Raw genomic sequence first — 12,823 nt, forward strand, 5'->3', positions numbered from 1 at the left:
GAGAGAGAGAGAGAGAGAGAGAGAGAGAGAGAGAGAGAGAGAGAGAGAGAGAGAGAGAGAGAGAGAGAGAGAGAGAGAGAGAGAGAGAAGAGAGGAGGACAGGGAGGAGGAGAGGGGGTGATGTGAGTGGTGGCGTGTGAATTTTTCCTGCAGGCGCTACACAGAATGAGGCTCGAGAGATTGAACTGAAGATCGAACAGGTGAAGGAGAGGAGAGAGCAAGAGAAAGATGGCGAGGGGAGGAGCTGACATGTGCGGCAGGAGAACGCCAGACTGAATGTGCTCAACATGGAGCAGGTGGTGAAAGATCTCGAGCAGATCAAGACGGAGAACCAGACGATGACAAAGAAGCTCGAGCAACGATGATGATCACCATCATGATAGCGATGGATGAGGAGGAGGAGGAGGAGGAGGAGTGGCTTAGTTGTCTTTCATTACAGTGAGACTCTCTCACTAATCAGTGTACACAATCGCACATGCTCAAGCATGCGCGTTGAAGTTCCAGGGCTGCAGTGGAGGAGAGGAGCTTCCTATCGCTTGGTTGCGCTCATCTTCACTTCCTGGTAGAGTTTGCGAGCAAAGGGAGCCGCCATGACCGCTGCGAGCAAACGAGCACGTGAGGAGGAGGAGGAGGAGCACAGAGAGCGAGGAGGAGGTTGGCATATGAGGTTGTATGATCAGGAGATGACTGTGAGGAGGAGTAGGAGGAGAGGAGCAGGGCTGACCGAGGGTCGTCGTGAACGTGATCGCTTTGAGCTGAAGCATTTGCATGTCCAAACAGGAGACGCTTGCTGCGCTCCTGCAGCGCGAGTTAGGATGGCGAGGAGGGATGAAGGGCTCTTGCCTCTTGAAGTAGAGATGTAGAATCGTGACTTGTGCTTGCTGTGACAGCAACCTGCTGCTGTTGTGGACCTCCAGAATCAAGAAGTTCCTGATGGACAAGAAGGTGAGGGAGGAGATTCAGACTTGACACTGCTGTAACTTCTGTATCACAGCTCCAACAAGCAACTTCCTCCGTCGCTACCATCCATCCTCACCCCTTATGTGTATCTTCCGTCACTTCGCCACCTCATGATGACCTCTGTCCTTCAGGTTACATCCACCTACTCAAACAAATCCTGTTCTACTGGAATCCTGCCTTGATTTCTTTTCCCTTCCCTCCATTCCCTCTCTACTGGCTTCTGTCTCGTCTCGTCTCCTCTCCTCTCGTCTCGTCTCCTCTCGTCTCCTCTCGTCTCCTCTCGTCTCCTCTCGTCTCCTCTCCCCTCCTCTCCTCTCCTCCCCATCATAGTTTGTCTCCTTGCTTGGCATTTTCCTCCTCGCTCCAGTACCCCATCCTCAATTTTCTATCTCCCCACCCCACCCCCTCATTCCCCATCATGCAACCACTATGACCCATGGAAAATGGGGGGTCATCTACGACCCCCACCCTCAAAGTCCCACAGACAACCCCCAAATACGCCCCCTCTCGTGCGATTCAAACGGAAGAAACTGAGGGGTGGGGTGATAACCCCTACCCCCTATAATGAGTGAAAATTCCCTACACCCCTCCTAGGGCTGCTATAAAGGGCGCGGCCTCACAAAGCTTCTGAAAAGGACCCTACCCCCATTGTCCACCCAACACCCCCTCTATTCACCTTAATTGTACCCCTTCTTCGAGATAACCAGTACCCACCCCGTACACGCACGTCCAGAACAACCCGAGATACCGGCCCCCCTCATCCCCTCACGCCTCAGTCTCGTTCAAGTACGTCCGACGTACCGCAGGGCCGCCGGGCCTTCAGTGCCGGGCCGCCGCGGTGGGTGTAACGGTCCGACTCGGCTCGCCAGGGCCGTGCAGCCTCCGTTACTGCCCTGATACGGCAGGGCCGCTTCCGACGAGGCCGGGGGACGGTCGGACTGACGCGGCCCATCGGCGTGACGCGTCAGTAGCCTACCCGGCGTACTACCGGCGTTACGCGGCACCCGGAGTGATGGATCCGATCGTATCTCGGCCCGGAGAAAGATACCGTACAAATAGGGGGCTCCGGCAGTCCGGGCTAGTAGATTATTTAGTAGAAACTTTCTAGTGGGATCTTGACTTGATAAGCTTCGTCACTTTCTGCAGCAGAGAGTTCAGCTGGTTGTCCATCTTCTTCTTGAGCTGCAAGACCTGCAGACGTGTTAGAGTCTCGGAGACAGACAGGCTCCACTCGAAGTCACAGAGCGAGGAGAATGGAGGAAAGAGAGAGGGGGGAGGGGGAGATAAGGCGTTTGCTAGATGCTCACCTCCGCGGTCTTCTTCGCCTTAATCTTGCGCAATGCTTGGTTCATCTGAGTGCCTCCCACATCAGCGAGCTGCGTCTCCTGTCCTCCCCCGGTCCTCCGTCTGAGCGAAGCAGACTTGAGCTCCTGCATCTGGTTCTTCAGCTGCCGGATGGCAGAGACTGTCTCCTTCGCGAGTGTCAGCAGGGACATCTTCACCGCCTTCAACTCCGTGTCGCTCCTGCCTTTCCTTCGCCCTCGAGACCCAACCATACGATCCTCGTTTGCGTCTTCGCTGTCATCCCCCATGGTCACCGCCATGAGCTCCTTGCGCAGCTTCGCCTGCTCCATCTTGGCCTTGAGGATCTTCACTCGCCATTGTGCCAAGTTATACGCATGCTCTGCAGCGTCCTCCGCCGCCCACTCCATGGGAAGCTGCTGGCTGGCGGGAGCAGGGTAGGGAACCGGAACCTGTTGCACGGGTGCCTGCTGGGAAGGAACATTGACAATGATCTGGTCGGGGTTCTGACTGCAGTCTGATCCCCCGCAGTCCTCTGCTTCAGGCTCCGAGGCCTGGGCCTTAGGCTCAACCTCCTCCCTCACCTTGCCGTCTGGCTCGACCACCTCCTTGACCACCTCCTTCTCGCGCGGCTGGGCAGCCGGGGCTTCAGGCACACCAGCATCATTCATGGGCTCAGCAACAGGACGTTCCTCAGCCGCTGCTGCTGGCATCTCCTCTGCTTCCACCGCAGCCGCTGCTCCATCGCCACCAGCTGCCACTGGCTCGGCAGCTGGCTCTTCGGCCGCACCCGCTGGCGCTTGCTCTTCCCCCTGTTCCCCCTGCGGTTCCTCAGCAACGGCAGTAGGCTGTGCCCAGACGCCCGTGGTCGGTCTGATCCCGTTGCCGTAGATTCGGTCATACATCCACGTGTTCCCTCCTCGCTCCCAGGTCGGAGGGCCCTGGGACGGCACCGGGTGCAGCCCTTCAGCTCCTCCCATGGCGCCCATGGCCACTTGACCTTGGATGAGAGACTGGGTTCGAGCAGCAGATACTTGGGCATCTCGTAGACGTTCAGGCCCGGCGTGAAGATTCCCTCCTGATCGTCAAGTCACGATTCGACCCTCCCACCAGCTTCACCGCCTCTCGCATGACCAAGTATCAACATGCCACAAGGCTCATGGCTGACTACACGACAGGCTTCCAGGGAATCTAAAGATATCAATGATGTCCATGCCATAGCAACCAGCCCATCCTCGGGCTCCTTCGATCTCCTCACACATTTCTACAACTACTCAGGTCGCTTTTCAAAGTCAGCTCGAAACCAAGACAAGTGCTGATGCCTCAATTGACATCCTTCCTTTCCCCTTCAACGAAGCAAGGTCTCGCCTCAAGAATTATCGACCTCAAGCTAATGGTGAGGTCTATCCTCCATGCTCTTCCCACACCTACTCAGCCTGCCCTCACTGCACCTCAGCCAACCCCTCGCTTCTCCATCCTCCTCCCTTGCCTGATCTTCATCTTCACGTGTGTTTCTTCATACCTGAGTGAGCTCGGTCGACGGCTTGCTTGTTGATGCATACAAGTACATCATCATCATCGCCGCCGCCGCCGCCATGGCCGCCGCTCCTCCAGCCTTCCCCACCATCATCGCCGGCGCCTCTTCACAACCTCCGTTACAGATCGTTACTTTAGCCGTTGCGACTTATACAGACCGTTATCGCCTTGCGTAAGACAAGTCATCAGAGATGATAAATCTGGGGGTGGGTAGTCAATAGTCCAGACAAAATTGGGGGTGGGGGGTACGATCGGAAGTGACTCTTCGCACTTGGCATGCAGAGGCGATAGGGGCAGAAGAAGAAGAAGAAGAAGAAGAAGAAGAAGAAGAACAGAGACTGTCTTGCGCTAACACGTCGCTGACTGAGTTGAGAGATATCTTCTCATCTTGTCTCATTCTTTTCATTCCTTGTTGAGACTTTCTTGTCCAAATGGTACAAGCAAGTAGGAACGTGAACATCCATGAGCCAGCCAGGGATTTGAGCTCCTTCAAGCTCAAGAGCAAAGATCCTCGAAGATCGATGTTTGTAAACAGCCTAGCGCTTGCCGCTTCATGTATTGTCTTCGCTGCTGCCCTGCTGATGCTCGTTTCGTCTCCCGGGAGACCGGAGGAGCCGAACTCACGGGTCAAGTCAGTGCTCCTCCAGCATGCGGTCACTCAGAAGTTGGAGCAAGAGAACAAGTGCGACAGCGCGTGCCAGCAGAAGAAGCAGATGGTGGCAGCCGAGATGAAGCAACTGCGCGAGCAGATCAAGCATGATTATGATAGCATGGTCACCTTCGGAAACAAGGCCGGGTACGTACCTCCCGTTCGCTCCATCAAGGAACAGGTCATGGATGGAACCCTCCTGGGGGGCAGTGATGATGGTCCTGCTGCTCCTCCTCCTTTCGACCCCAAGCTCGCTGCCAAGCCCGGCAAAGCCTTCGGGGCTGCCAACATGAAGAAGCTCCTTGCATCGCAGGAGCCTCATTCCCAGGCAAGATCGAGAAGATCCTCCTCCTCCTCCTCCTCTATCCTACCTCCCGTTCAATCTCCGGATGACGTCGCCAAGAAATTCCTTCAGGACGTTCCATCATCCAAGTCTAGCGATGACTTCACTTCCTCGGTGCTTCACCCCAGCCTCTCGTCCAAGATCAGCATGCACAGCAAGTCCAGCAAGACACACAGCAACAAGGCTTGGGAGAAGGCGTTCAGTTTCATGAAGCATCACCAACATTCCCAGGCCAGGGCTGAGCTGCATGACATGGCCAAGAGAGGACACGTGAACCCCGAGCCTTCGGTGGTGAGGCGAGCAATGCAGAAGGCGCTTTCCTTCGACTTGTAAGTCCAGCACTGTCTCCTCTCACTCCCTCTCCTCTGTTTCCTCTAGCTCACGAAAGGGTCAGGCAAAAGTCAAGATCGGAAGTGGCCGGCGACAAGCTTCTCGGCTTGCATCTCGGACACCACTCGTCGGTGGTAAGATTGAGAAGCTGAGGTTAAAAGGCTGACGTTGATGCAGAAGCGTCACGGGGATCCGCTGGGAGGAAGGTTTCTCCGTGACTTCTTCGGCGACTACAAGAAGCACTGACCGGTTGGATGACGAAAACCTAACTGTAGCAGCCTATTTTCTTGAGATTTTTTCTTAGTTAAAACATGCAGCGATAGCGATGAGATTCTGTAATTCCTATATGAGCAAGCGCATCTGCTGTTTTGTTGCCCGATCGTTTGGATTCGTCGATGTCTTCTGCCATGGATTCGTTATTCCTCTTTCCTCTTAGTCCATTCTTCCTCGGAGGGTCCTTGTGATCACTCGATCGGGACAACTGCACAGCCCGTCAGAGCAACGCCAGTCATAAGCGTGAGATACATGATGTGGACGACAGCTCCCCATCCGCTCAGACAGTCTCTGTCCTGTCCCGCGAGAAGACACTGAGAAACGGTTTCGAAGAGCTCTTCGGGCTCAAGGTCTGCAGCAAGTCAGAGAGTCATTGAAACCTAGGGTGACATCGCTTCACCTTTCCGCCACATTGATTCACACATCCCCATAAGCTGCTCTGTACATGTGCCTGCTACAACAAACCCATTCGTGTCCATGTCTGGGAGGAGAGGAGCCCCGATAAAGTCGGAAGAGAAGAGGTACGGCTTGTTCTCCTTGTCCAACCCCGCAATGACCGGCTCAATGAAGTACGGACCGAACCTGCCTCCAACGTCAAACGCCTCCCCCACGTCCCTTACACACCAACCGCTTTTCGTAGAGGAGAGTCGAGACCATCTTTCCGAACGAGGCGGGCTTAATGAGCCTCTCCTGCCAGGCTGTGAGTGACATGGGGGAGAGCTAGTGGGTCAGACCTCTCTGAGCGAGTACATGGCCAACCTGAACTTCAATCTTTCGTAAAAGGTCTGCTGGTCGGTGGCAAGGCCAGCAAGACCGATGAAGAGCCTGATTGCAAGGAGTCACGAGACTCTACACCACTCTCAATGTACAGTACTGGTCATGCATCTTGTACACTTTCGTCTTGTCTGTCGCTAGAGTCTGGTATTGCGCACCATATCGCTTGTCGCATGCAATCGCTACACAGTTTTTCCCCGCCATGCCAATAACGCAGCCACCATTGTACTCCGTGATAGACTGCCAAGAAGATTAATGATGTCTTTCAGGATGTCTTTCATCGTGTTGTTTCAAGCACACTCGTTCTTATCTCTGCTCCTGGAGCAAAATCTTGCCTTGCCTCTCCTGTTAATGCTTGCCTTTTGCCTTCAGCCAGTCCTTTCTTCCTAGCAAAACATTTCCAAGAACCTTCTATCTATGCTCTCAACACGCTATCCTCTTCTCCGTTATACCCTCGACCAATTTTTGGATGGGAATTGACAGAAGACAGAGAAGGTGAGAGGAGTGCAGGTGAGTGTAAATCACATTGAGTGGAAGAGAGAGAGAAGATGATAATGAGAGCAGGGACGAGAATAGTTGGCAAAGGGCTCTCTCACACAAGTATCATCTTCTCCCTCTCCCTCTCCCTGTCTCCCTCTCTTTTCGTCTGCTGTCTCTCCTTTTTCTAACTACTTCCATCTTCTCTCCTCTCCTCTCCTCTCCTCTCCTCTCCTCTCCTCTCCTCTCCTCTCCTCTCCTCTCCTCTCCGCTCCGCTCCGCTCCTCTCCTCTCGTCTTCTCCTCTCTGCTCTCCTCTCCTCTTCTCTCCTCCGCTCCTCTCCTCTCCTCTTCTCCTCTCTGCTCTCCTCTCCTCTTCTCTCCTCCTCTTCTCTTCTCTTCTCTCCTCTCCTCTCCTCTCCTCTTCTCTCCTCTTCTCTCCTCTTCTCTCTCCCCTCCCCTCCATCGCTTACCATTTTTGTCTCCGCCACCTGTCCTTCTGTGCACCACCACCCCACCTCGAACAGGAATTTGTGTACCCCCTATAAAGTACCACCCACCACATGAAATAGTCTCATTCAATATATATTTCTCTAGAAAGGACCCCTTATATGGATACCCCCACCCACCAATTGATGTGCCTCACCTCGGACGAGCCTGAGAGCGTAAATAAGCTAAAGGCATTTGAAAACAAGAAGAGCTAAATCATTAAAAATGATAGAAATGAGAACCAGAAGTTCGCCCAACCGGATTGTGGCGACACGAATGCAGGACAAGAGGAGGAAGAGCGAGAGGAAGAGGAGGAGGAAGTGGAGGAGGAGGACGAGGAGGACGAGGAGGAAGAGGAGGACGAGGAGGACGAGGAGGTCGAGGACGAGGACGAGGACGAGGACGAGGACGAGGACAGCAGAAGGAGAGGGAGAGGGACAGGACAGGACAAGATAGGAGGGGGAAAGAAGAAGAGGAGAGGAGGAGAAAGCAGAAGGAGAGGAGAGAATAGCAGAAGCAGGGGGTGGTAGGAAGGAAAGGAGAGGAGATCAAGGTCAGTTCAGGGCAAGATAGGTGTGGAGAGGAAAGAGAGGAGGAAAGGCATCAGTACAAGAATAAAGAGCAGCGGAGAAGACAGCAAGCGAGTCTGTTGACAAGTTCAGTAGGTTTTACGCGCTGACGTCGTCATGCTCATTCCTACTTTCCTTGCTCTGTTGACACCACTGGTGCCACTGGGAGGAGGAGGAGGAGGAGGAGGAGGAGGAGGAGGAGGATTTTCTTTGCATTCTCCGCATGTTCGGGCAGGGCGACCTTCTCTGCTTCCTCTCCTTGCCAAGTGGCATGGCCGTCAGCCGTTTCCTCCTCCCGTGGTGTTCGAGGCGGCAGAGGAGCACACGGCCAGCATCATCTTCCTCCATGGCTTCGGGGCGCAAGGGGCCGGGCGGGGGCAGCAGCTGGAGGAGCAGCTGGACTTGCCGTGGTGTCGCGTCGTGTGCCCCCTCGCCCCTCTGCGCCCCACCAGCATGGGGGACAGGCAGAGCTGGTCGAGCGTCGACCTGCTGCCGCAGCGACTGCTGGCTGGGGAGGGAGGAGGGAAGAGAAGGAGAACGACGGGAGAGGAGGAGGAGGAGGAGGAGGAGGAGCAAGGATGGAGAGACGGCTTCCCACAGGGAGGAGGAGAGAACTTGAGGGTAATCGAGGAGGATGAAGTTGACGCGTCGCGCAACGCCGAGTACATCAAGCGCCTCATTCGAGCTGAGATGCGAGCTGGAGTGCCAGCAGACCGGATCCTCCTGCTGGGGTTCTCTCAAGGCGGATGCGTCGCTCTGAGAGCTGCCATGACACTTGAGGAACGAATAGGAGGAGTCGTAGCTTGCTCTACGTCAGTGAATCCTGCTCCTCCCTCTCCTCCTCCCTCTCCTCTCCTCCCTCCCTCCCTCTCCCTCCTTCTTTCCCTTCTCACTTCCTTCAGGTGGTTTCCGCGGCTCAGGAGCTCAGCGCGAGTGAGCGCTACAGCGAGAGAAGTTCCGATCCTCCTCCTGCACGGCAAGACCGACTGGGTTGTTCCTCCTGCTCTTGGACGGCAAGCGGTGAGGAAGAAGAGTTGAGAGAGAGGAAGAGAAGAGGGGGGGGGGGCGGGGGGGGAGGGAGGGGAGGGAGGGGAGGGGGGAGGGGGAGGTGGTGGGGATGATGGGGCTAAGGGGAAGGCAGGCGGAGATTTGCAGGAGGATTGGACTCCAGGCATCCTTAGAGGAGTTTGAGGTAAGACAAGAGGAGCAGGAGAGGAGGAGGAGGGAGGAAGGGGGTAGAGGAAGAGAGAGGAGGAGGAGACTGAGAGACGGGCAGGGCGTCGGGCATGACATCACTCCTGAGATCATCCGGAGGCTCAGAAAGTTGATGCAGGAACTCGCTCCTCGAATAAAGTTGACATGACAGAGGACGAGGAGCCGCCACCACCACCACCACCACCACCACCACCACCACCTCCTCCTCCTCCTCCTCCCCCCCACCTCCACCCCCACCAGGCCGTTGAAATGAGAGGAAGAGGGTTGATGAGATCTTTATAGTACACAGTCAAAAGGACGTTAAAGATTGAAGGTAAGAGAGGAGAAGAGCAGGAAGAAGAGCACAAGGAAAGGAGGAAGAGCAGGAGAAGGAGGAGGTAGAAGAGGAAGAGGACGAGGAGAAGGAGAAGGAGCAGGAGGTGGAAGAGGAGGAGGAGTGAACGTGGAGGATGAACGGACGGGCAGCTTTGTCACTTCACACCGTCTGGGCTGTCAGTCCTCCGGATCTTGTAAAGCTTATGCATCTGCATCTGAGTGAGACGAGAAGAGGAAGAGAGGGAAGAGCAGGAGCAGGAGCAGGAGCAGGAGCAGGAGCAGGAGGTACCTTGACTTTCTGGTCGTGAATCTTCCGGTCATGAATTTGAATTTCTCCGATAATCCTGAGGGAGGAGGAGGAGGAGGAGAAGACAACGCAGACTTGAATGTCTCTGTACCCATCCTCCACCTCCTCCACCGCGAACTTGTTCTTGACGCGCACCAGCGGCATGAGGGGATGCATGCTGCTGCTTCCCGTCACCCACCCGAGCACCTCCAACATCTGCGAAGGGCCTTCACAGACGATTGAAGAGCGAACCTGAGCGAGAGTCAGAGGAGGAGGAGGAGGAGGAGACGGAAGAGGAAGGAGGCGGTCTGACCGGATCGAGGATGTGGCGGGTGAGGGGCCAGGTCTTGCCGTCCTCCGCATAGTCCTCGAGCTTCTCACGCATCCTCTCCTTCCGCTTCACTGGCGCACTGCAGACCTCCACCACGCTCCTGCCGTCCTCGAAGTCGCAGTCCACGAAGATGCCCGAGCGAGACCCGGCTGAGCTCGAGCCGGAAGCGAGGTGGGAGTGGTGCTGGAGAGAGGGGGAGGCGGAGGCGTGGGAGGCGACTAGCTCGAAGACCCTGCGCTGGAACTCTTGGTCGAGCAGGTTGGCACGCGAGTGAAGCTGAGAGAGGAAGAGATCCTCCTCGAGCACGTGACCACCCTCCACCTGCCTTCCCAGCTGACTCTCCTGCTGGTACCTCATCTCTTCCCTCGCCGCCTCGTCCACGCGTATGGCCCCTACCTGTTATGGCAATCAGGGAAAGAGAAGGAGGACGAGGACGAGGACGAGGACGAGGACGAGGACGAGGACGAGGACGAGGTGGAGGACGAGAAAGTCGAGGACGAGGACGAGACCTCGGAATGGTCTTGCGTGTGGATACCAGCAGGACCCCAGCTGATCTCGGGAAGGGCCACGAGCTTGAGGCCATGAGGGAGGGACTGCATGTCGTGGTAGCGGCTGGTGCAGGAGGCCGCCAGGTAGTCCATGTGCTCCTTGAGCTCCTCCTGCAGCAGCGCGAACATGCGCGGGTAGTCTCGCCACATCCTCAGCTGCAGGAGCTTCTCGCGGAAGTACTGGAAGCGAAATTCAAAGTCGTCGTCCACCAGATTCGACAAGGCCCCCTTCGTCCTCCTCCCTGAGCCTCTTCCATCCCCCCCTCCGAGTCTCTGCCCCTCCTCCTTGTCCGGCAAGTCCATCCATATGGAGAAGGAGTGCGTGGGATCGAGGAGCTTCACGCAGACGTTCACGATCAAGTGAAGGAGGAGGAGCATCCGGGACCCCTCCTCCGTCAACGGCTTCGCCAAGTCCATGTTCCCCCAGCTCTCCTCCTGCTCTCTGCTCCTGCTGCGAGCATCGACGTCCCTCAGGAACGTGCCTAGCAGGTCGACAGCTCGAGGGTCGAAGTCTCGCATGCAGAAGAGCGACGAGATGGCGACGAGCTGGGAGAGGGAGAGGGTGCCTTCCACCTTCCTCCTCCTCCAGCTCCTCACCAGCAGGGATCGCTCGCGCGCCAGGAAGAAGCCATCTTCAGCTCTGATTCTAAGCGCCTCCCTCACTTCCGCCATCGCCCGCTTGAGCTCAGAGTCCAACTCCTCCTCCAGCTGACTTCGCCGCCAGTACACGAAGATCGCCCCGCAGCAGCAGCAGGTGAGGAGGAACAGGAGGGAGGGGACGATGATGATAACGAGCAGCAGGGTCTTGCTGAGAGAGGTCCCCCTAGGAGCAGGCACGAGAGGAGGAGGAGTCTGGGCATCCTCAGTCGACCCGGGGGCAGGAGGGAACACGTCCTTGGTCTTCAGCAGCCCTCGCGTCACGCTCCAAGTCGCCACCACCTCGTAGATGAGAAGCCCCGAGCTGGAGACCAGGAGCTGACCAACTTCGAAGTCAAACCCCAGCAGCGCCCGATCTCCGGTCTGGTTCACAAACCTCACTTCTCCTGTCAGCCCCGCAAATTCCCGCTTTCTCGTCTCGTCTGCCAGCTCACGCCCTCCGCCCGTGCTTCCTGCCAACCCAAACGCCATCGCCCACACAGCGTCGTAAGCGAAGGCAGCAAGAATGGAGGGAGAGGAGGAGAAGGAAGGTTCTAGGCCGACGGCTGCCGCTGAGGCGTTGGCATCCTCCCACATCTTGAGCATCAGACCCTCTCGTCCGGTCAGCGGTGCCTCCCGGATCCACAGCCAGCCGGCGAGCAGCTGGCGAGCAGCTGGCGGATTCTTCATGCCGCCCACGAGAACCTCCGGGTCAACCTCGCCGGCGAGCACCCACGTCCTGTCAGAGAGCAGCTGATGCGCGTCTGCCAAGGCGAGGAGAAGTTCGAGCAGGTCGGAGCTGCTGCTGTAGAGGAGGATGACGGAGGCAGGGGAGGAGGCGATGGAGGCCATGAGAGAAGCATCGGGAGGGAGGCTGACCGGTAGAGCCTCTACCATCACCCCTGGTTCCTGCAGTAGCTTCAGCCCGGCAGCGAACTCATTGCCTTCGGGAGAGTCTTGGTAGAGGGCCAGTATGGAGCTGAAGGCGTACTGCTTGAGGATGGTCGCGGCGGCGAGGGCGTCGAACTCGAGGGTGAGGGAGGTGCGGGAGAGGAAGGGAAAGAGAGCCTTGTCCGCAAACGACTTGAGCTTGGCGCTGTAGCTCATCACCGACAAGCCGCTCGGGGCAGTGAGCGAGCATGCGGCTTCAAGCTCAAACGTGTCGAGGTTTGCGACTATGGCGTCGGGTGGCTGCGACCACGACAAGATGTCACGAGCGATGAGAAGAGGCGAGAAGGAGGTCTGGAGGAAGGAGACGTTGAGCTGGAAGGGACGCGGGAGGGAGGCAGCCTCCTTGACCACCACGTTGCTCCTCGCGTTGACATGCCGAGCTGCGATGGCGAGGGCGAGGAAGGCGTCCCTGAGGTCATTAGACGAGAAAGCAGAGGTGTTGCTCGCCGACCGCAGGGGAGAGACGAAGAGGAGGCTTGCGCTGGTTCTTGCGGAGAATCCGAGGGTCAGGTGCGATAGGAGCAGGAGGAGACAGAGAAAGTTGGCATCAGCCATGGGGACACGGAGATCAGGGAAAGAATTTGTTGAGTTCCATGCTGAAGAACCTGTCCAAAAGACATCAACGGCAAAACATGACTTCCAACTATTAAAATGTCTCTCTCGAAGTGTTTTCCTCTTGTTCCAGCACCCTGACTTTGTCATTCTTCAACCTCACTGTCTTGTCTACTGCTCAGCTCAGGCCTTGTCTTGTCTACTGCTCAGCTCAGGCCTTGTCTTGTCTACTGCTCAGCTCAGGCCTTGTCTTGTCTACTGCTCAGCTCAGGCCTTGTCTTGTCTACT

The 12,823-nt window shown here is 56.6% G+C and overlaps 5 protein-coding genes across 5 annotated transcripts; 2 read left to right on the forward strand and 3 right to left on the reverse strand.

The window, feature by feature from the left end:
* Window positions 1–2,017: 2,017 nt before the first annotated feature.
* Window positions 2,018–3,895, reverse strand: GUITHDRAFT_156576 (hypothetical protein; the record flags this gene model as incomplete). The annotated part of the gene is made up of 3 exons (XM_005818365.1): window positions 2,018–2,151; window positions 2,268–3,275; window positions 3,785–3,895. The coding sequence occupies 3 exons, from the start codon at window positions 3,890–3,892 to the stop codon at window positions 2,065–2,067; spliced, it is 1,203 nt and encodes a 400-aa protein (XP_005818422.1). The 3' UTR covers window positions 2,018–2,064.
* Window positions 3,896–4,049: 154 nt separating this feature from the next.
* GUITHDRAFT_156577 (hypothetical protein) lies at window positions 4,050–4,886 on the forward strand (the record flags this gene model as incomplete). Its single annotated transcript, XM_005818366.1, has 1 exon — window positions 4,050–4,886. A coding segment is annotated over exon 1 (421 nt), but the record flags the coding sequence as incomplete, so codon positions are not given.
* A 520-nt stretch (window positions 4,887–5,406) lies between these two features.
* GUITHDRAFT_98793 (proteasome subunit beta type 3) lies at window positions 5,407–7,136 on the reverse strand. The gene is made up of 7 exons (XM_005818367.1): window positions 7,117–7,136; window positions 6,268–6,407; window positions 6,128–6,218; window positions 6,022–6,083; window positions 5,794–5,975; window positions 5,646–5,745; window positions 5,407–5,601 (listed from the first exon to the last, which is right to left on the reverse strand). Exons 1-7 carry the CDS (start codon window positions 7,117–7,119, stop codon window positions 5,553–5,555), a joined length of 627 nt encoding a protein of 208 aa, XP_005818424.1. The 5' UTR covers window positions 7,120–7,136; the 3' UTR covers window positions 5,407–5,552.
* A 682-nt stretch (window positions 7,137–7,818) lies between these two features.
* GUITHDRAFT_149299 (hypothetical protein) lies at window positions 7,819–8,739 on the forward strand (the record flags this gene model as incomplete). The annotated part of the gene is made up of 2 exons (XM_005818368.1): window positions 7,819–8,513; window positions 8,604–8,739. 2 exons carry the CDS (start codon window positions 7,819–7,821, stop codon window positions 8,737–8,739), a joined length of 831 nt encoding a protein of 276 aa, XP_005818425.1.
* A 647-nt stretch (window positions 8,740–9,386) lies between these two features.
* On the reverse strand, window positions 9,387–12,538 carry GUITHDRAFT_122367 (hypothetical protein; the record flags this gene model as incomplete). Its single annotated transcript, XM_005818369.1, has 4 exons — window positions 9,387–9,446; window positions 9,521–9,769; window positions 9,831–10,244; window positions 10,358–12,538. 4 exons carry the CDS (start codon window positions 12,536–12,538, stop codon window positions 9,387–9,389), a joined length of 2,904 nt encoding a protein of 967 aa, XP_005818426.1.
* Between the last annotated feature and the right edge of the window lie 285 nt (window positions 12,539–12,823).

Source organism: Guillardia theta, assembly GCF_000315625.1.
Source record: "Guillardia theta CCMP2712 unplaced genomic scaffold GUITHscaffold_319, whole genome shotgun sequence".
Classification (NCBI taxonomy): Eukaryota; class Cryptophyceae; order Pyrenomonadales; family Geminigeraceae; genus Guillardia; species Guillardia theta.

Coding starts and splice junctions, on each gene's coding strand:
- GUITHDRAFT_98793 (XM_005818367.1), bottom strand. Junction 6,219..6,267: donor GTGTACAAGATGCATGACCA/GTACTGTACATT, acceptor CCTTGCAATCAG/GCTCTTCATCGGTCTTGCTG. Junction 5,602..5,645: donor GGAGCTGTCGTCCACATCAT/GTATCTCACGCT, acceptor CGGGCTGTGCAG/TTGTCCCGATCGAGTGATCA.